At 32.7% G+C, this 20,296-nt stretch overlaps 2 protein-coding genes across 3 annotated transcripts; both read left to right on the forward strand.

Annotated features, from left to right (window-relative positions):
• Window positions 1–5,621: 5,621 nt before the first annotated feature.
• LOC115970983 (probable methyltransferase PMT21) lies at window positions 5,622–11,521 on the forward strand. Of its 2 annotated transcripts, none has more exons than XM_031090635.1 (8): window positions 5,622–5,853; window positions 7,313–7,604; window positions 7,709–7,857; window positions 7,970–8,165; window positions 8,383–8,593; window positions 9,171–9,846; window positions 9,974–10,051; window positions 10,820–11,521. In XM_031090635.1, exons 2-8 carry the CDS (start codon window positions 7,335–7,337, stop codon window positions 11,049–11,051), a joined length of 1,812 nt encoding a protein of 603 aa, XP_030946495.1. In that variant the 5' UTR covers window positions 5,622–5,853; window positions 7,313–7,334; the 3' UTR covers window positions 11,052–11,521. The 2 variants fall into 2 exon arrangements, with proteins under 2 accessions (XP_030946495.1, XP_030946496.1); XM_031090636.1 differs by lacking the exon at window positions 5,622–5,853 and adding an exon at window positions 5,888–6,894.
• Window positions 11,522–14,275: 2,754 nt separating this feature from the next.
• On the forward strand, window positions 14,276–19,956 carry LOC115970986. The gene is made up of 3 exons (XM_031090641.1): window positions 14,276–14,427; window positions 18,196–18,548; window positions 19,220–19,956. Exons 2-3 carry the CDS (start codon window positions 18,204–18,206, stop codon window positions 19,790–19,792), a joined length of 918 nt encoding a protein of 305 aa, XP_030946501.1. The 5' UTR covers window positions 14,276–14,427; window positions 18,196–18,203; the 3' UTR covers window positions 19,793–19,956.
• The last annotated feature ends 340 nt before the right edge of the window (window positions 19,957–20,296 follow it).

Here is a 20,296-nt window from a genome sequence, read left to right on the forward strand (position 1 = left end):
AAATGAGATCCTCCTAATCTCAGTATTAATAAGTGTCTTTTTTAAACCGTTGGATTTACTTAAATCTAATGGTTCGGAAAATATGTAACTCTAAAGAGTTACACCAGGTGTAACTTGAACCTATCTCTCTCTCTCTATATATATATATATAATCTATTCTATCTCGCTTCTCTCTTTTTCTTTTTTTTTTCTTTTTTTTTTTTATTTATTTAAAGAAAAGAAACAACGGAGTGATTACCCTTAGGAATGTATCTATTATTTGATGTTTGCATTCATTTTGGGGATGGGATTTTAACCCTAGTATCTTTGATAAAAGAGAAATAGTTATACAATCATATTTGATTTTTACCTCTATCCTTATATATGTTAGAAATATGTTAAGAAGTGGATAATAAATTGGCTCTTAATTATGTGTCCACTTGAATAGGGAACAGAGATTGTTTTTCATTTTTTTTCATGGAATATTGTGTCTATTCACTAACATACATATTCATATTCTCTCATTTATAACAAAAAAACAATTTTTACTCATTTAAAGAGATTATGTCGAACACAAGACTTTATCAATTTTTCCGTGAGCCTAAAGAATGATTAGATTCATGTATTGTTTTTGTTTACATAATCATAAAATTAAATTATTTTTAAATATATCCATTAATCTTAAGTTACTGATGTGTTTAATTTTTTTTATTTTATTATTTGGATAGAAAACGAAATGCATAGAAAACAGCTAAATAAGGAGCCACAAAAGTATCAGCACATAGCTAGCCTATTTAAGTGCAAACCACTATAATCATGATTAAGGACATCAACAATCCCACCAGGCGAGCTGAGGGATCAAAAATAACGAAGTCCATGATTGGCTCCTAATTTTGCGAGAACATTAGCACACTTAACTTATTGGTTTTCCTTTCCTATAACAATGGGAGATCCTGAAAACCATCTGGTTGCAGTCATCAACTAGAGGGGATATGATATGATTAGAAATTAAATCTACATTGACAGACTTTTTTTTTAGAAGAAAATCTACAACAGACAATTGATATCTATCTATCTCAAATTCTACAACAACTAAATTCAAATTAATATAAAGATTAATGTAATCTCTAACTCTAAGTGCCCAGTGCTCCGCAATATTCAAACTGGTAGTAAATCCAATATATCCGCCTAAAACTTACTGCATCTCCAACATGCATACATATCGGCTTTATAGTTTGGACTTTGTGGATCGTAATAACTGTGAAAACTACATTCGTTGACATTGATTTATCAAGAAATTTGTGCCCATTGCTATATCAAGCATCCATATGGTTTTCTTGGCTAAATTTGATTTTTTTTTTTAATACAAATCAATTAGTTAGTAATTTATATATATTTTACCTGAACTTTTTATGGACATGATGCACTGGATTGGCCATCATTTGTACTCACTATTTCGTGAAACGGTTTCTTTGTAATATCCATTTGTTGACCATCACTGGTCATGGATTATCCAATCACACCTAAAAGAGGTTTGATAATGTACTGTTCATGGATTTTATTGAGGGGAAAATCATGATAATATGTGATACATGAGGATTCCTTTTATGTGCATTGGTGTATTGGCTTATGCCATCTTAGACTCTCAATTATTAGTTAGCTTTCTCTAATTTTTTAAGAAACAAGTTTGAAGTAAAACCTTTCAAATTACTTATACATCTTTATATTAACTGTAAATTTTAAAAATTTAATATTTTTATTATATCATTTATTCTTACAAAATTTCAAGACAATATTAATTGATACTGTCTTTGAGCGGTAGTTCCACTTTCACACTTCCCCACACACATGTTAAACTGACATTCTTTGAGTGGGGCATAATAATAATAGATACCGTCTCCCCGTTACGTTTATGCCAAATTCCAAAATAAAAGAGCGCTTTGGATTCACGTGTAAAAGCAAGCAATACCATTGTCTTCTCTTGTGCAGAAAGTAGTTAAAGCCATGAAGTTTCACGTATACGTACATGTGATCGAAGTACCCCCATGTGTTCAAATAAATATCATCGACTCAAATGTAGTTTTTTTTTGTTTTTTTGGCTGTTTATATTAACCTTAGTTTGTCCCTCCCACCCTTCATCCTCAAATAAATTTCTGACACAAAGCAGCAACAAGCAACCCAGCAGCACAGTACTGTACCCAAATTATCATTCATACTGTGTCTGTGAAGGTGCTAGCTATTGCTTTTTTATTTGAAGTAGTGCAATGCAGGTGATACAAAGACAAAGGACTTTTAATTGTTCTTATCATAATCATATATTACTATTTATTTCGTCTTGATGTTTGCAAGGAATTTAAGAGGTGCTATTTATTTTATAATTTATGTTTGGCCAGACTCCAGAGAGAGAATCCAATATAATATGGAGATCGAAAGTCAAAACAAAACAGTACCAATTTTCTATTTCCCCATTTCCTTACGGCTTCTTCTTGTGTCAATATATAAAGTGATTAACTCATCGCTCCACCGACATTTGTCAAAACTCTAAATTTCATTCTTTGTGCACCCATCCCCGTTTGATTTTTGGTCGCTTTTGTGCTGATGAATCTTGTGTGCGACTATGCTCGTACACACTAGGAAGATAGAGACAGTGAGATTTTTATTTCCCTTTTAATACAATTTTAGGTGGGATTTTATATAATAATTATAAATAATAATAAAATATCTATTGAAGTTATTGCTATTTTTTTTATAATAATTATATTTTGAAAACATAATTTCAATTAAAATTCTAATGAATAGAATATGGTTACCACTCAGACCCATTTTCTCTTCAACAACCAAATCTAAACCTAAAAAATGAAATAATTGGTAAATCTCGAACTCCTCACGTTGAATGAGGCCAAATTTGGACATTTACACTGCAAATCTGGTGGTTATTGAAGAGAAAATGGGGGAAATGTTCAGATCTGGTGGTTTTAACAACAGGTTGAGTCTCCTAATTGAGAATGATCGGTTTTCATTTCAAAGAAGTGAAAAAACCCATCATAGATGTACAGTGGTGGCTTTAAGCATAAGTCAGAGTGTTGATGCTAATTCAATGAAAATAATATATGGAGAATCCATATGTAATTTTAGGATGTGAGTATAAAGTAATTAAGAAATGGAAAGTAATTGATTATTTTTATAGTTTCTTTCTGATTGGGAAATTCAAAACATTAATGTCTCCCATTTCAGCAATACTTTGATATTTGAAGTAGAATTGCACTATAACGTGCACACGAATATGTATACACAAATTGACGCGTTTGGTGGGAACCGACTCGCATTGGGTCTCATCCCCATGTCCCAAAAAGAAAAAAGAAAAAAAAAAGTTAATAGTTAAAAGACAAGATTTATATGCAAGTAGGATTAATTGCTGATACTAGTAAACATATTACTATCTCTTTTTTAAGAGAGAACCCCTTTGATTGATTTGTACAAAGAGAAATGACAGAGCATTAACGTGGAGAATCTGAAAGACGAAAAGGCATGCCCAACAATTCATGTCGATATCTGACCAATATAATTCAAGCATTGAACTTCAACTACGTTCATTAGGGGTCCCTCCGTCCCCTTTTCAACTCTATCGTGCACTGCGTGACACTGACACATCACGATTGGCTCGCATATATGTCGCTTTTGTTATTTATTCATTCGTTGAATAATGTTAGAGGCATTACACTTTTTACGACTATCAATCATGTTATATGGATATTTATTCTCAAAAAAAAAAAAAATGTTATATGGATATTAGTATATTACAAATTTTATTATATATGTTATATAAATTATTTTTCACTAATTATAAAAATAATTCAATTATTTATTTATTATTTTATTGTAGTGGCACCAATCATATTTATTGTCATATCAGTTTGTAAATCTTTTGTAATCAAATTTATAGCAGTTTTAGCATTTTTTTTTAACTATATATATATATATATATTTATAAACTAATATTTCACAGATCACAAAAAAAATTATTATGATAATGTTATCAAGCTATCAAATTTATATTTACTTCAATTTATAAAGATTAAATAGTATAACTTGTAGTATCTTTTGCATTTTTTTTTTTAATTTCTAAACTATCCATTGGACCTTTCCATCCCCCCTTTTTTTTTTATAAGTCCTTAGCTCATCATGTGGTTCCATAGTATGTTAGTATAGTTCCATGGGGTGGAACTAGTAACAAAGGAGGGAGACCATGGCCCCTAAAATTATCAAAAGTCATTTTATATTATGTGCTTTTATTGAATATTTCTAATATGGCAAATGTTAAAAAGTATTATGCAGTGCTTGTTAAGGTTGGACTATTGTAAGTCTCACTTAATAAAAAAATTAAATAAATGAAAGAAAAAGACTTAAAATTGGTCCAACAGTTTTTTTTTTTTTTTTTCTCTCTGTGTGGCTGGTCCCACAACCTATAAAACTACAAAAATTAAAATTATAAATTAAACCTCACATTTTAATTTGTTACTCTCCAAACTATATAGTTTAATTTGTTAACATGCTTAAAATAAAATTTCTTAAAAAGAAATTGGTCAATTGATCTAGTATTTATAGAGACAATGTAATTTTTTTTAAACTCAATTTTATTTTTTATTGTAAAACTTGCTCTTCTACTTTTATTAAAGTTTTACATCATTCATGCTTTGATACTTCATTGGTTTCATTAAAATGTTGTTAATCACATTGATAGACAATTAGTATTTTATATTGAAAATGAATAATGTCATAATTTCGCTATAGAGAAGGTAAAAAAAATGAATTTTATTCTATGAAAAATCTTCATTGAGCATAACTATAATAGGAGATATTAAGTAATTTTTTTATTAAATATTTGTGCACATGTCTAAGATCAAACTATACAACTTTTGTAATCTTATTAAAATTTTAAAAAAATAATAAATTCTCCTAAAAAATTATTTAGCAAACTTATCGGTAAAAGATAATTTTATGTACAATATATATATATATAAATTATAACTTACTCAAATATTAAAAGTATGTATGTGTTTGCCAATGTGTGCGGGATTTGTCATCACTAATATTAGAATCACAACTTCGCACAAAACAAAAATTCTCAGTGTATCTTTTTATGTAACCCATGTTGATTTAAGAATAACTTATCTAATTTTTTTTTAAAAAGTATGTTAAAATATATTTATACTTTTATAAAGGTGAGAAAAGTATGGAAAATTTTTGTTAAAAAAAGCTATATATAAAATCTAGAAGTTGAGCTGTAGACACTATTAAAACCTAATAAAAGAAAAAGATAATTTTTTTTTGGTTTTGATTTGATTTGATGTAATTAAGGTGGTGGTAGAAATCATTCCATGGATGACTAACATTAATGATGAATGATAACAGATCGATGTGGATTCACATTGAAGTAAACAAACCAAAAGACGAAAACAGACATGATAAGAAAGAGGTAATATACTATTTATTTATTAGTAACTTTTTAAAATGGAGCAAAAACCGAGAAGACTAGAAAAAACCATTGGAGCATAAAATAAAAAAAATAATTTAAAGGAAAAACAATGGGACAAAAAACGCGGAAGGCAAGGAGAGAGAGAGTGAGTGAGACTGCTATTCTTATATAAAGCGGTGTGTTGAGGTGAGAAAGATCTCAGTTCTATTGCATTATCATTCATTCTCTCCACTTTCAAACCTATCAGCTACAAACTCAGATCTCCTTTTTTGAGTTCAGACACAAAAACACAGACCCATTGCCATTTCCATTGCTTTCTCTCATTTTTCAGTGCAGAGAGCGTTGGAAAAACAAAACACTGTTTTACCCTGTGCCCTGCTGTTTCTCCTCTTCTTTTGGTACTTACATTACTTTCACCTCTTTTTTTCTTTCTTTTGTTTCTTTGTCAGATCTCGTCAGATCCTACCTTTCTATTTATGTTACAAGTTCTGTCCTTGTCTTCTTCAATTTCTGACATATATATCATATGGGTTTTCCTTCAATTGCATAATGGATCTGCTTTTCTTTTCTTTTCTTTACTCTACACCTTTTTTTTGTTCTCTCTTGATTTCCTATTTTGAGTTCATGGTTAGCCTTAATTTTAATCATTACCAAATGGGTAAATTTCAAAATAATTTTTTTTTCTCGAATCAATTCTGATTTGGTTTGCTAGTTTTAGAAAAATTGCTGTTATAAAAGTTGCATGTGTTGTAGTTGTACATTGTTTGCTCTGTTTCAGAAAAAAAATGGAAGGAAGGAATCATTTCATGCAATACCATTACTTTGATGGATGGGAATTCAATGGCGCTTTTGCTTTTTTGTTTGTTGCATGTTATTTTTTGGAGGTCATACTCATAGCGGAATGGATGATTCAGAAGAAAAGTATCTGATTGGCAAGCTGTGATAATTGAATCATGGAAACTTTTCTTATGTTAGAAGAAATGATTAAAATACCTGACATATTGCATTCTCTTTTATTTACTTTTTGCTCCTTTTTCTTTTTTTTTTCTTCCATGGGCTTCTTTATTAGGTTGTGTTTTTGCCTTTTTTGACTTATTTAGTGCGTGAAAGTGAGAGAGAGGGGCCTCATAATTCATAAGAAGTGAGGACGGCTGAGAGTTTGGTCGGTTTGGGATTGAAAATCATGTGAAAAAATGTAAAGGCCAGGTGACATGGAAAGTAGTAGTACATGTCGGTAGCAACTACCAGATCAGATCTCATGTTTTACAGCTTGGGCTAACCAAAGTCATTTATTAATTTATCACTACTCACATTTGGATCTGCATTACTTTCTCTCTCACATGCGTGCACGCATGTAATTGAGTTACAATTTTGGACCTAAAAAAAACTGGATCTATCCTTGAAATATTTGAGTTTTGTTGAAGCTTTTCATCGATCTGGTAACTACCCATCGTTTGTCAATTGTAGTAGACTGTTGGGCTTTGTTTCAGTTAAGCACATACATACATACATTTTCAGTGATGTTATTGCATCTTCTTTGTGTGAGTGTGTGTTTGTTTGTGTTGCTTAAGCCACTCTGATTAATTGAATTTAAAAGTCGTACTAGTGCACACACCTCTTACTTTTGCGGAATCTGAGATAGGCGATTAGTGAAGTAACACATTTCTTTGAGATTAAATGGGAAAGAAATGTATTATTCTTCACTTCTCCTCTGACTTCAAATTTTGTTCAATAAAAAAGGAAATAATTAATGCCACTGTTGTATGTATGTGATGAGTTGGGGGAGGTGGAAGAAATGTTAGCATTTTCAAAATCCAATCTACAGTGACTGAAAAATTTTTCCTTGCTCTTCTGTAGATAGTTAACAATATCAGGGATCATGAAACATAAAGATGGGAAACCAGGTCCCCACGGGGATAGAGGTTCAAGGGCTGTCCCCATTTCAATCATGTTTGTTGTGCTGTGCGGATTTTCATTTTATCTTGGTGGAATCTTTTGTTCTGAGAGGAACAGGTTTGAAACCAAGATTGTTGCAAACGATGTCCAATCTCCCAAGGAATCTTCAGTCACTCCTCTCCAAATTAAACCCATTAAGTTTGCTGAATGCAGCAGTGACTATCAAGACTACACTCCATGCACAGATCCAAGGGTATTATTAATTGTTCATTTTCTTTCCATATAGCCCATTTTTGGGATCTAGGACAAGGCTGCATAGTAATCAACCTTACTGCTTATTCATGTTTATTTATACAGAGATGGAAGAAGTATGGTTTACATCGGCTAACTCTCATGGAACGCCACTGTCCTCCTATATCTGAAAGGAAGGAATGCTTGGTTCCACCCCCTAATGGGTACAAAGTGCCAATCAAATGGCCACAGAGCAGGAATGAGTGTTGGTACAGGTATTATGATTTTTTGTAATTTTATGTCAAAGTGCATTGCAGGCTTTAAAAGTGACTAGGATCAAATATCTATATAAAATGCTTCATTGAATTTCTCCTATTGACATTTCAGAAATGTACCATACAATTGGATCAACCAGCAGAAATCTAATCAGAATTGGCTGAGGAAAGAAGGGGACAAGTTCCTCTTTCCTGGTGGGGGTACTATGTTCCCTAAAGGGGTTGGTGCATATGTTGATCTGATGCAAGATCTGATCCCAGAAATGACAGATGGAACCGTTCGAACTGCCATTGACACTGGGTGCGGGGTGAGTCACATTTTCCTGTTCTTGCTTACTTTTTCATTTTCCTGAACGGCCATTCTGTATCTATTTATTTATTCATTCACTCATATATGATGGTCCTTCTTCAAGACGTGTTTGTCTATTTGCAATATTAGAGATATTTTAACGCTAGGTAATGTTAGTTGTTAATAATTTGCACATTGGGAAAGGCCACTTAATCTTTATAGCTGACTTATTTTAGGTTGCAAGCTGGGGTGGTGATTTGTTGGATCGTGGAATTCTTACGGTTTCTCTTGCCCCAAGAGATAATCATGAAGCTCAAGTCCAATTTGCATTGGAACGTGGAATTCCAGCAATCCTTGGAATCATTTCTACACAACGCCTTCCTTTTCCCTCAAACTCATTCGATATGGCACATTGCTCCAGATGCCTTATCCCATGGACAGAATTTGGTAATTCTTTTCTCAGTTTTTGAAAATTTTCTCTCAAATTGTGATAGACATCCATGAATGCAAGTGAATCTAGTCCAAAGTAGAAGATTGAGTAGTCACCTAGATGTTCTTTGCTTATTGTAACTTTGGGGTGGGAATGCACAAGTGGCATCCCAATTAGAAATCTGTTATGTGCTTTACCTACTAGATCCGCAAGCTTTTCTCGCCTCTTTGTTATTGGCAAATAACATGTAAACTCATCTTGAGCATATCATACATTTAGTTTAGAGCCAACTAGTTTTCTGGAGTTGTCCAATTGTGTAACAATGGCTGGTTACTTTACAGTTTCTACTGGTTTGGTCATTTCCAAGGAACTTGGTGACATCTTTAAAAATTGAGGTAGATAGGGCTGGACACCACCAACTCAGTAATGCAAAATAGCCAGTTGACTTTTTCTGAATTGAATAGAATTGCTCAGATTGTTGATGGGGTTTATTTTGTGGCTTGAGATTCTTTTTTCTTCACTAAATTACATGTAAGGTGGTTGGGGCATGGGGTTACCCTTGCTTTCTTACCAATGGCAATTTCCTGTTTTCAGGTGGAATTTACCTTCTAGAAATACACCGCATACTTCGTCCTGGAGGCTTCTGGATTTTGTCTGGCCCTCCTGTAAACTATGAAAACCGCTGGCGAGGATGGAACACAACTGTGGAAGAGCAGAAATCGGATTATGAAAAGTTGCAGGATCTGCTAGCTTCTATGTGCTTCAAACTGTACAACAAAAAGGATGACATTGCTGTTTGGCAGAAATCTTCTGACAATAGTTGTTATGATCAGCTGGCAAATCCAGATGCCTATCCCCCAAAATGTGATGATAGCCTCGAACCAGATTCAGCATGGTACACTCCACTTCGCCCTTGTGTCGTTGTTCCAAGCCCAAAGCTTGAGAAATCTACTTTGACATCCATCGCTAAATGGCCTAAGCGGTTGCATATTACACCTGAAAGGATTTCAGATGTTTATGGTGGGAATGCTAATACTTTCAAGCATGATGACAGTAAGTGGAAGGTGCGAATTAAGCACTACAAAAAGTTGCTCCCTGCCATTGGGTCTGATAAGATAAGAAACGTAATGGACATGAATACTGCTTATGGAGGTTTTGCTGCGGCTGCAGTTGATGATCCCCTGTGGGTCATGAATGTAGTCTCATCCTATGCTCTTAACACACTTGCTGTGGTTTTTGATCGGGGTCTCATTGGAACTTACCATGATTGGTAATAATGAATTTTTTTTGAACCTTTGAAGATTTCTTATGGCATAATCAAGTGTGTTCCATGTAACTCATTGTTTTTATTGTATGGATGGTGTGTGATGTTAATTATTCAATTTCTGTTTTGATAGGTGTGAAGCTTTCTCAACATATCCTCGAACATATGATCTCCTTCACCTTGATGGCCTCTTTACTGCAGAAAGCCACAGGTAAGGGCACTGGGTCTGACGTTTTTATCATTTTGAACTAGTATATTGTTTAGTGGATTACACAGTTTAAACCTTTTGTTTTAGGTTTCGCAAGGATCCTTACCTGATTTGACACAGTAGATAGTGAAATATGAACTGACCATTATTGAATTATCTTGTTGACTAGATTGCCCAAGCAGTCTGTTCAAAAAAATAAATAAATTGGTTGGACTTTAACAAAGAGAAAACAAATGGCATGGGACGTTCACTTCAAACTGAAGTTTGGAAATTCAGTGAAAGTGGGTCAGACAGGACCCATATGCTGAAAATCCATCTTGTTGGATAGCAAGACACTGGTTTTAATTTCACCACAATTAGGCGTGATTGCAAATCATTTGACCAACTGATGTAGTTGCCTTTTGCACTTACCAACAACTAATACTCCCAAGATAGACTTGCTGAGAATATTTGGGTTTTTCCAAATTGCAAATCTATCTCCTGTAGACCCGGAGACCATTAGGCCAAGAGGCCTTTGACTGAAGACTCTTATTTCACTAGATAATCTTTTAAATTTTATCTTATGTGACTAAAAAATAATGAAGAAATGGCATGGTACTGTATCAGCTTATGTCTAAGAACCGCAGATTAATGTAGTCGTGCCTAACTGATTCATGAACACTTGACTGATACAGTTGTGATGATCAGTAGAAAAGTTGATACTAATATTCTCAGTGGCTTCTGTGAACTGAACATGTATGCATGGTTGTAACATAGCTGATTTATTGGCAGATGTGACATGAAATACATGCTCTTGGAGATGGACCGGATCCTTCGGCCTAATGGGTATGCAATAATTCGGGAATCCAGCTATTTTGTGGATGCTGTTGCTTCCGTTGCTAAGGCAATGAGATGGGGTTGTCGTAAAGAAGACACTGAGTATGGTATTGAGAAGGAGAAGATATTGATTTGCCAAAAGAAACTCTGGTACTCCTCTAACAAGCCTAGCTCTAGCTCAAGATGAACATAGAAACCCAAGCCATGATGAGAATCTCTTGGAGGGTTGAGTACAAATATAATTCCGGTAATAGAATCAAAGAGAAGAAAATTCAATACGGCTCACAGAGAGATTAGTTCGGCCTATAAAAGGCCAAAGTTATTTAAATTCATATTTTCAACTGAAAATTAGTTACCCAATAATATGATTTTTGTTAATTTATAGGGCCTTTCGTATCATATAGATATAGATGTATTAATTCTTTATAATCAATATGTTTCTGGTGTTTTGGTTGATGATAAAAAATTATCATCGGGAGCTGACGCCATAGGTTGAAATTTAAAAAAAAAAAAAAAAAATTCTGGTGATATTCCCATTATTATTATTATTATTTTATTTTCCTTATTTTGCACAATGTTGTCTTTGTATGTTAAACTGTGTAAAGCAATCAAAAATGTATCGAGGGATTGGAAATTCACACCCTCATAGCTTGTCATTTTTATTTATCAAATGAAATTTGTTGTGCTTTTTAAATCGTCCAAAAAAATACAGTGGTTCTTCGCTTTTTAAATGCTATGTCCGTTATTTTCATTCCATAGTAGAACCATTGAAGCAAATTATGTTTTCTTTGTTACATGATCAACAAAGCAAAGTGAACCTATCAAAAAAAAAAACAAAGCAAGGTGAAAGCAAACAGTATCGTGGGTCCGTTTGGATACAGCTGAAAACTGAAAACTGAAAACTGAAAAACACTGTAGCAAAATAATTTTTAAATGTGTAAATAGTATCGTGGGTCCCATTTTTAATGAAAAAGTTGTTAAAAAGTGAAATTTGTGGGTCCGTAAACAGTACACAGACCCACATGTGGCTGAAAATCAGTTGAAAAGTCCAGCTTTTCGGCTAAAGAAAAAAAAAAAAAAAAAAAAAAAAAAAAAAAAGGGAATGCAGAAACGCAAACGCGTCTGGGAAGCGCAAAACGCGCTTCCCAAACGCACTCTTAAAGTTTAATCGGTACACTTCTTATGGTTTAATTAATACACTACGGTGTTTTCAAGGGTTCAAAATCCCCCCTTGTTGTATCCAAAAAACCAAACAAAACGCAAAATGGTATCCGAGAATCGTTTCCTAAATTGGATTAGTGCAGCCTCATGGAAATCTATGAATTTTATGAAAATGTGCATTATTCTTTAAACCAGTTTTATGTCCGTCATGCACTGCTTAATCAATAGTTAATAGTTATATGTATAACTTAAATAAAAATATTGGTTTTTATAATAAATAAATAAATATATATATTGAATATAATTAAAATTGAATTATAAATACAGAGTTAAAAAAAAAAAAAAAAAAACATTTATTTTAAGTTACACAACACATGCAAATCTTGTAAGTTGTAACCGTAAGATTTTACTAAAATCAAATATTATAATAGATTTTATAAAATCATTTAAAATAAAAGAAGTGCTACGTCCATAATATTTTTACAACAAATTATAAATGGTTAGTTATAATTTGAATCGATCATTAAAATTACTTTTTTGCTCTACTAATAACAACCTATAACAACCTACCACCTATAATTTGGTGTTAAAATGTTGTGGACATAACATTTCTTTTAAAATAAATAATAAAACTCATTCAAAATGTCCCAAAACTTTTGATAATTGAGTTTTAATCACAAAAACTTTTAAAACTTTGGTATTGAAGTTTCTTTTAAAGTAAAACATTTTGATATTTTTAATGTACTTGTAATGAATCATATGCTATAATTATGTCTTACAACTTATAATACTTACATAGGGTCGTATAGTCCAAACACCACAGCCCAACTTATATTATTAAAGAAAAAAATTATAGTAAATTAGTAAAATAATATAAAATACATAATTAAATTTCTTTTAAATTTCTAAAAACTTTACTTATATTATTAAAGGAAAAAAAATTATGGTAAATTAGTAAAATAATATAAAATACATAATCAAATCTCTTTTAAATTTATAAAAACTCTTAGTAGTAGAATTTTAATTCAAGAGTATTTTTTTACTTTTTATTAACTTTGATAATAGAGTATCACTTAAAGTAAATATTTGAATTATTTTTATATGTTTATGATGTGTGAAATGACATAAGAAGTGGAAAAAAATTATAAAAAAGGTGATAGCATCTACTTGGTACACCCACTATGTATAGAACAAAACTTTTATCATATGGTATATGATATGATGATATGATATGATTTGGACATGAACTTGTATGATATAATTTTATAGTGAATGTTTTGATGATAATTATCATATAATTTTACCATTCTTATATAGTGTATCAGTATCTTATACATTCACCCCAAATGAATTTTTGTGTTTAGATAGCTTTTTAATCAAATTGTAGTTAATAGAGACTCACTGAAAGAATGAATCAAAACGATTTAAAAAGCTAGTTGTTTTAACTATAAACCCTTTAAATTTATGGTTTAATTTTAAAATCATCTCAAACTATAATGGAATAATTGTGTAATTTATTCGAGCCTTTAATAAGCAATCATGCACCTTTTGTTGCATTTGAGAATATAAACACTTGGTGTAGCCATGATTTTTAAGACCAATTTTTTTTGTATAGTATATGATATGATATGCAAGTTGCATATTAATTGTATTAATCGATACTAATCAATTATAACATTTCCTTTATGTTGTAGTCACATGGGGCATAATTCAACTTTTATCTTATTCTTATAACAAGGAAAATGAAGATTAAATTGTGGATAGAAGTTTTTAATCACTCATCAAATTGTTGTAGAAGGTTAATGTGGGGACTCAAAAGTCCAATAGAACTCTTATGTGAGGTGGGATGAGGGAGAACCAAATCTTGACAAAATTCTACATTGCCTAAATAGGGAAAGGTCTCACACCTTATATGAAGGCCTAAAACTCTAATTGGTGTGAAGCCTTTTAAAACCTTAATAGTCTGTTTGGATGTTAAAAAAAGGAGGGGGAGTAGAGTAGAAGGAAGGGGAGTAATTCATTTACTTTGTTTGGAAGTTTTTTAAGGATGGAGGGGGAGGGATTTGGAGGGGTTTGGAGGGGTTTCAACTACCTCCAACCCCTCATTTTTAATTCCCCCAAATTGGAGAGATTTGGAGGGAGAGTAAAACACATAAATTATTAAATATATAAATTACCTAATTTACCCTTATTATATTAAAAAAATTACAAGGCATTTTAACGTTAAAAAAAATCACTGTAACCCACAAGTTCTCAGTTCTCTCAAGCTCTCTGTGTTCTCTGTGTTCTCTCAAGCTCTCTCGGCGCTCAAGCTCTCTCGGCTCTCTCAGCTTACACTGGCTCTCTCTCTCTCTCACAACTTCTTCACTGTTCTCTCTCACGCCTAGCATTCTCTCACAAAGGTAAACTCTATTTTTAATTTCTATTTCATGGGTTTCTTTTAAGTTGAATCAAATAACTATGTTCTTAAAATTGTGATTTTATTGGGTAATTTCTTATTAATTGTGATTTTATGGGGTAATAACATGTTATTTGTGGGTGGGTTTCGGATTTGAGGGTTTTTTTTCCTTAAATTTTAAAGTTTCAAAATATTACTCATAACGTGTTTGATAAAATGCTTGAGTGAGTCTAGATTGTGAACTTGCATAAATTTGTATATTTTGGCTATGGATCTGTGTTTCTTGTTTATTTTTATTGGGTAATTTCTTGTTTTTTGTGAAGGGGTTTCTGATTTGGGTAATTTCTTGTTTTTTTTTTTTTTTTTTGTGATGATTTGCCTAATATGTTTGTTAATGATTTGCCTCAAATTAAAAAGTGGCATGTTTTAATCATTGAGATAGACGACAATCACTACCATTTTTTCCTTTTTTTTTTAATTCTTTTGAATGATAATTTTAGGTGCGAATGTAGCTCAGTTTGTGGTGCGAATGTATGTTCTAGTTCTGTTTAGAAACCAGGATATCTCATCAACAGTACTGGGCGTAGGGGTATGTAGCTCACTTTGTAGTGCGAATGTCATGTTCTAGTTCTGTTTAGAAACAGGATATCTCATCAACCAGTTAAGGGATTCATAGATCAATTTACTTGAATGAATATAATTTTCTTCCCAGTTTCATATGCATGTCAAGAAGGGAAGTCCATGCTAATGACCATTTATCTGCTTTGGCTTCTTGACTAGACTTGTCCCTTTTACTGTATTTTTCCCTAAAAGCTTACATTACATTGGTAATGTCTCACACTGGGCTTGCAGAAAGAGTCAACATGTGACTATCAATATATATTTGCAAAATGAGGAATAACTAAAAATAGCAATTTCAAGAGCATGCTTTGATAAGGTAGATTTGCTTTTTCAACTTAATTTGTTATACTTGTTAGATGAGTTGTGCTCTTCATAACATACTGGGCTTGGCTCAAGATAGGAGGCATTTTATATAAATACACTTATGCACCAAACCTTAAGCTGTTCGCCTGCCTATGGTCAAAGCCAATATTCATAGTTATGGGTCCTCCAATAAGCAACGGATTGTTGTAGTAGAGTTTAAGGTTGACTTTGTAATAAAAGGGATTACAGGGGAAGATAACAAAATTATTCCTCTTGGATTTGAGCAATGTTGCTAGGTGGCAAAAACAGTTTAGGGCATAAATGAATCTGCTAAGCCAGCTTACCCATTATGCCTTATGACTGTGCTCATTCAAAAACATATTGAGCAATGTAAGAAAGACAAACTCGAAAGGTAACTTCCCAAGACCACCTGCCCTGCTATACAACTACCTAATGCCTTTACAAAGATCCACTCCATAAGAAGAAGTCCCTAACCTACTAAAATATTCATGCCCCCTCTCCATATTTCTGCTTTATCTCAAGCCTACAAAGCCCTTTCCAGAAAATTTTTCAAAAGCCATTACTTTGGAAGAACTTGATAAAACACTCCTAACCTACTAGAGCACAAACGCCACAACCTATTAAATAGAGATGGCATATGTGAAGATCTACTAGACCCATAAACCCATATACCCACACATGCATGCACTCAATGTTAGAATACCGGTTATATGATTGAATTCACCATTTCCTAATAACTTAAAATGGCTATGAAGTTGTTTCTTTTATTTGATTTTAGTTTTAGTCATTACTATAACCATGAAGTGGCATTTCACTAGCAAGCCAAATACTTTCTAAGTTTTATATTCTTATATAATAGATTACACAAAACACATTGAATTGTAATAGCTTTGTGTTTTTATGCATATTATGGATTGTAATAGCGTTTCTGTCATGGGATAATTTTATTAGATGGATAGACAAGAGAATAAAAGGAGACGTGTATTGCAAATTTGGGAATGGAGACGTGGATTATGGGATTGGGAATGGAGACGTCGAATGACAATTGCTTATGTAGTTTGTCTTGTTACCTATTGGTTAATACTTCGAAGGAGGCCTCAAAGGAGACAAGTAACTTACTCAATTAGTAGTTTGAGTTTAGAAAGACGAAGTGTTCGCGATGAACTAATGAGAGAGATAATTGAAAATAAAAAGTGTCGTGATATTATACGCATGGGGCCTGGAGCTTTTTTAGATTTGTGTGACATGCTACGTAAAGAAGGTGGCCTCCAACCAACACAACGAGCAACGATTGAAGAACAAGTTGCCAAATTTCTTTACATATTATCACATGGTGTAAAGCATCGGGAAATATCTTTTTTTTCCCGTCGCTCTAGTGAGACTATAAACCGTCATTTCCATCAAGTGTTAAGATCTGTGATACAACTAGAAGAGAAGTTTCTGAAACAACCTGATGGATCTCAAACTTCAGTAGAAATACTCAACAGTTCTAGGTTCTTCCCATATTTTAAGGTAAAAAAAAAAAATTATTATTATACTCTAATAGCTTAATTGTGGTATATATAAAGATTTTAATATATAGAAGTAAGTGCTCAACAATTTTAGTTCTTCCCATGTCAGGATTGCATTGGGGCAATTGATGGAACGCACATTCGGGCAAAAGTTCCTATTGAAGATGCACCAAGATATCGTGGTAGAAAGGACTACCCAACACAAAATGTGCTAGCGGCATGTACATTTGATTTAAAATTTACATATGTTTTGCCTGGATGGGAAGGAACTGCGTCAGACTCAAGAATTTTAAAAAATGCATTAAGTAGACGAGATAAGCTAAAAGTCCCCCAAGGTAATTTTGTTAGAAAATATATATATATATATATATATATATATATATATATATGTATATATATAGCCATTAGTGTATAACAACATAATGAAGCATATCATTCCTATAGGCAAATATTACCTTGTTGATGCTGGATTCATGTTGAGGAGCACGCTTCTTGCACCTTATAGAGGAGTTCGTTATCACTTAAAAGAGTATTCAAGAAATCCACCACAAAATGCTAAAGAGTTATTCAACCTTCGACATGCATCCTTACGCAATGCGATTGAAAGAGCATTTGGAGTCTTGAAGAAAAGATTTCCTATAATAGCAAGCTCAAATGAACCATCTTACGGAGTTCCAACCCAGAAAAAAATAATTTTAGCATGTTGCATTTTGCACAATTACTTGATTGGTGCAGATCCGGATGATAGAATTCTTCATGAGGTGGATGAAGAAATTTTAAACAATCCTGAACCCCATGAACAGCTTGGTGCGCAAAGAGAGAGAAATAATGATGATGTTGCCCAAGGAGAGATTTTAAGAAACTTAATAGCAACTGATATGTGGAGGGATTATACATCCAATCCAACTTGATGTTATGCTAAATTTAATAATTGTAGACAAATGTTTCTAGTGAATTTGGAACTATATCTTTGTTTTAATGGGCTGATTCTCTTTAGAATTGTTTTATTATTTAATTTTCCTTTTATGGACTTATCATTTTGTATATGATACATTTAATTTGCTTGGGATAAACTATTGAATGAGTTTTGATTGTGACTTGAGAACGTGTTTCTTCCTGTGATGTTTGTGTGAGACTTTCCTCTTTAGTATGCAAAATGAATTATTCCTCTATATTGTCCTTTAAGTTGCGTTGGCAACTTTTTGCTTTCGACTTGCTTATGTTTGCCTACTTAGTTGTGTTGGTAAAATGAGCTTTTATTATTTCAACCATGGTAATGTGTAAATATATTTATTAGTTCAAATATTTTTTTATAGGTTCAAATATGTCAGAAAAAAGGACTATTGATGATGTGGTTAAGAAAGATAGAGAATATTGGACAGCTGTTATGGATGATGCACTTATTGATGCACTCTTGCATCAACATCATCTAGGTAACAGAAATGGTTCAGTCTTCACCACACATGCCTATGACAATATTGTGAAGGAATTGCGAGAAAAATTTGAAAAACCAATAGACAAGCAAAAGGTGAAAAATCGCATTAAAACCATTAAGTATAATTGGTCAGACTGTTATGATGTATTTAAGAATGGATTGAGTGGTTTTGCTTGGAGTCCAATCACCAAAATGTGGAGTGCTGAACCGGAAGTTTGGGAAAGTCTAATCCAGGTTTGTCACTCATACTCTAGGAGTTCAAGACTGTTCTTATTCAATTCCCTATTTAATTATTAATTCAATGATCAAAATTTCTCACTTCTCATCAATTATCCTTTTAATCTAAGTGAAAATTTATCAATAGTTTCCTAGGAAATTTCTCTTTCATATTCTTCTTTGTATATAGTATTAATGCAATGATTATGACAACCCGATCCCATTTCAAAGATTATCCTTTTAACTTAATGGTATATACTATATATTATTTTCTCCTGATTCATCTTTGGGAGTGATTTTCAAGAGCATCTTTGTGAGAGAGCTCCAATATTACCCTGCTCTGTTCATTTCCTTTTCTCTTTGGTTTAGTTGTCAAGGTATATACTTTATATAACACATGGTACATTTTGCCCTGCTCAATCAGTTCCTATGTCACAGGATGGGTTGAGTTTAAAAATTCAAACAATTAGATGGCTGGGAAAACAAATGAGTGGAATTAATGTCAATGGTCTTTGATTCAAATGGTGTTAGTACTTAGTAATCATGACACGGGAAAGTCACTAACAAAATTATAGATTTTCTGTTCTTTACCTATTTTTTTTAATTGGTCAGACAAATATATTTCTAATGATTAATAAAATTAATAGCTTTGTGTGTAATGGGTTTATTTTGTTGTCATTTTTTAACAGGCTAAACCTAAAGCAAAAGAGCTTAAGAACAAACCAATTCCAAACTACGACAAATTGGTTGAGCTTTATGGAAAAGATAGAGCAACTGGGGAACAATCTGAAACTGCATCAGAGATGAGGCAACGGTGGGCTACTTCAACTGGAGAGGGCTCTATGGAGAACATTGAAGATATTGATCATTTAGTTGCTCAAAATGAAGTTACTTTGGAGAGCTGTGATAATGTGGGTGATAATAATGCGGGTGAAGCCTCCTCAAAAGCCAAAAACAGAAAAACATCAAAAAATGAGGACATGGAACAAATTATGGGAGCAATTCAGGATGTTGCTTTAGCAATGAGAGAAGGAAATTCAGCACTTAGAGATGGAAATTTAATTTTTGAGAGGAGCTTGGCACGTCTTCCCATTCCTGAGCAAGACGTGTTCCATCTCTTGGATGAGATAGGAATTGATTCTAGATTGCGAATGAGGGCTTATCTCTATCTTATTAAAAATCCAGATATGTTGAGAGCTTTTATTGGCTATCCAGTGGAGGAGTGCAAGGAGCTATTGTTCACAATGATGTCTAGTCCTTAAATTTCTCTAACAGTTAGGCAAGTAATGTTCCAAGACAATTTTAGCTTCTAAAAACCTTTTCAATTGACCATTAAACTGTAAACTCTTGGGATTAATTTCTCTTTGACACTAGCTTGTGTTTATTTTTAGTTTTTCTTTCTAAAATAAGTATGTTGACAATTATAGATATGGTCATAGCTCATTGTAATAGTGTCCTTTTTTCAGTGGCTTGAAAACTTTGTCTGCTTACATTCATTTTTATGCTTTTCACTTCTTAGTTGTCAGGCATGATACAATGTCATATGAGGCCTTTGATTCAAAAATTGGCTGTACTGCCAATGCTCACCTGCTCCATCTCCCCCACCCCTCTTATATAATTATATATCAGATTTGATTATATTAGAGCTGTAGGCATATTCGATTTGTGAGAGATGACTTCATTCGGCACAACAACATAGCATTCTATTTAAATGGCAATAAGAATATTCGATATGTAAGAGATGACTTAATTCGGCACAATAGAGA

This window comes from Quercus lobata, chromosome 12 (genome assembly GCF_001633185.2).
Source record: "Quercus lobata isolate SW786 chromosome 12, ValleyOak3.0 Primary Assembly, whole genome shotgun sequence".
Classification (NCBI taxonomy): Eukaryota; Viridiplantae; Streptophyta; class Magnoliopsida; order Fagales; family Fagaceae; genus Quercus; species Quercus lobata.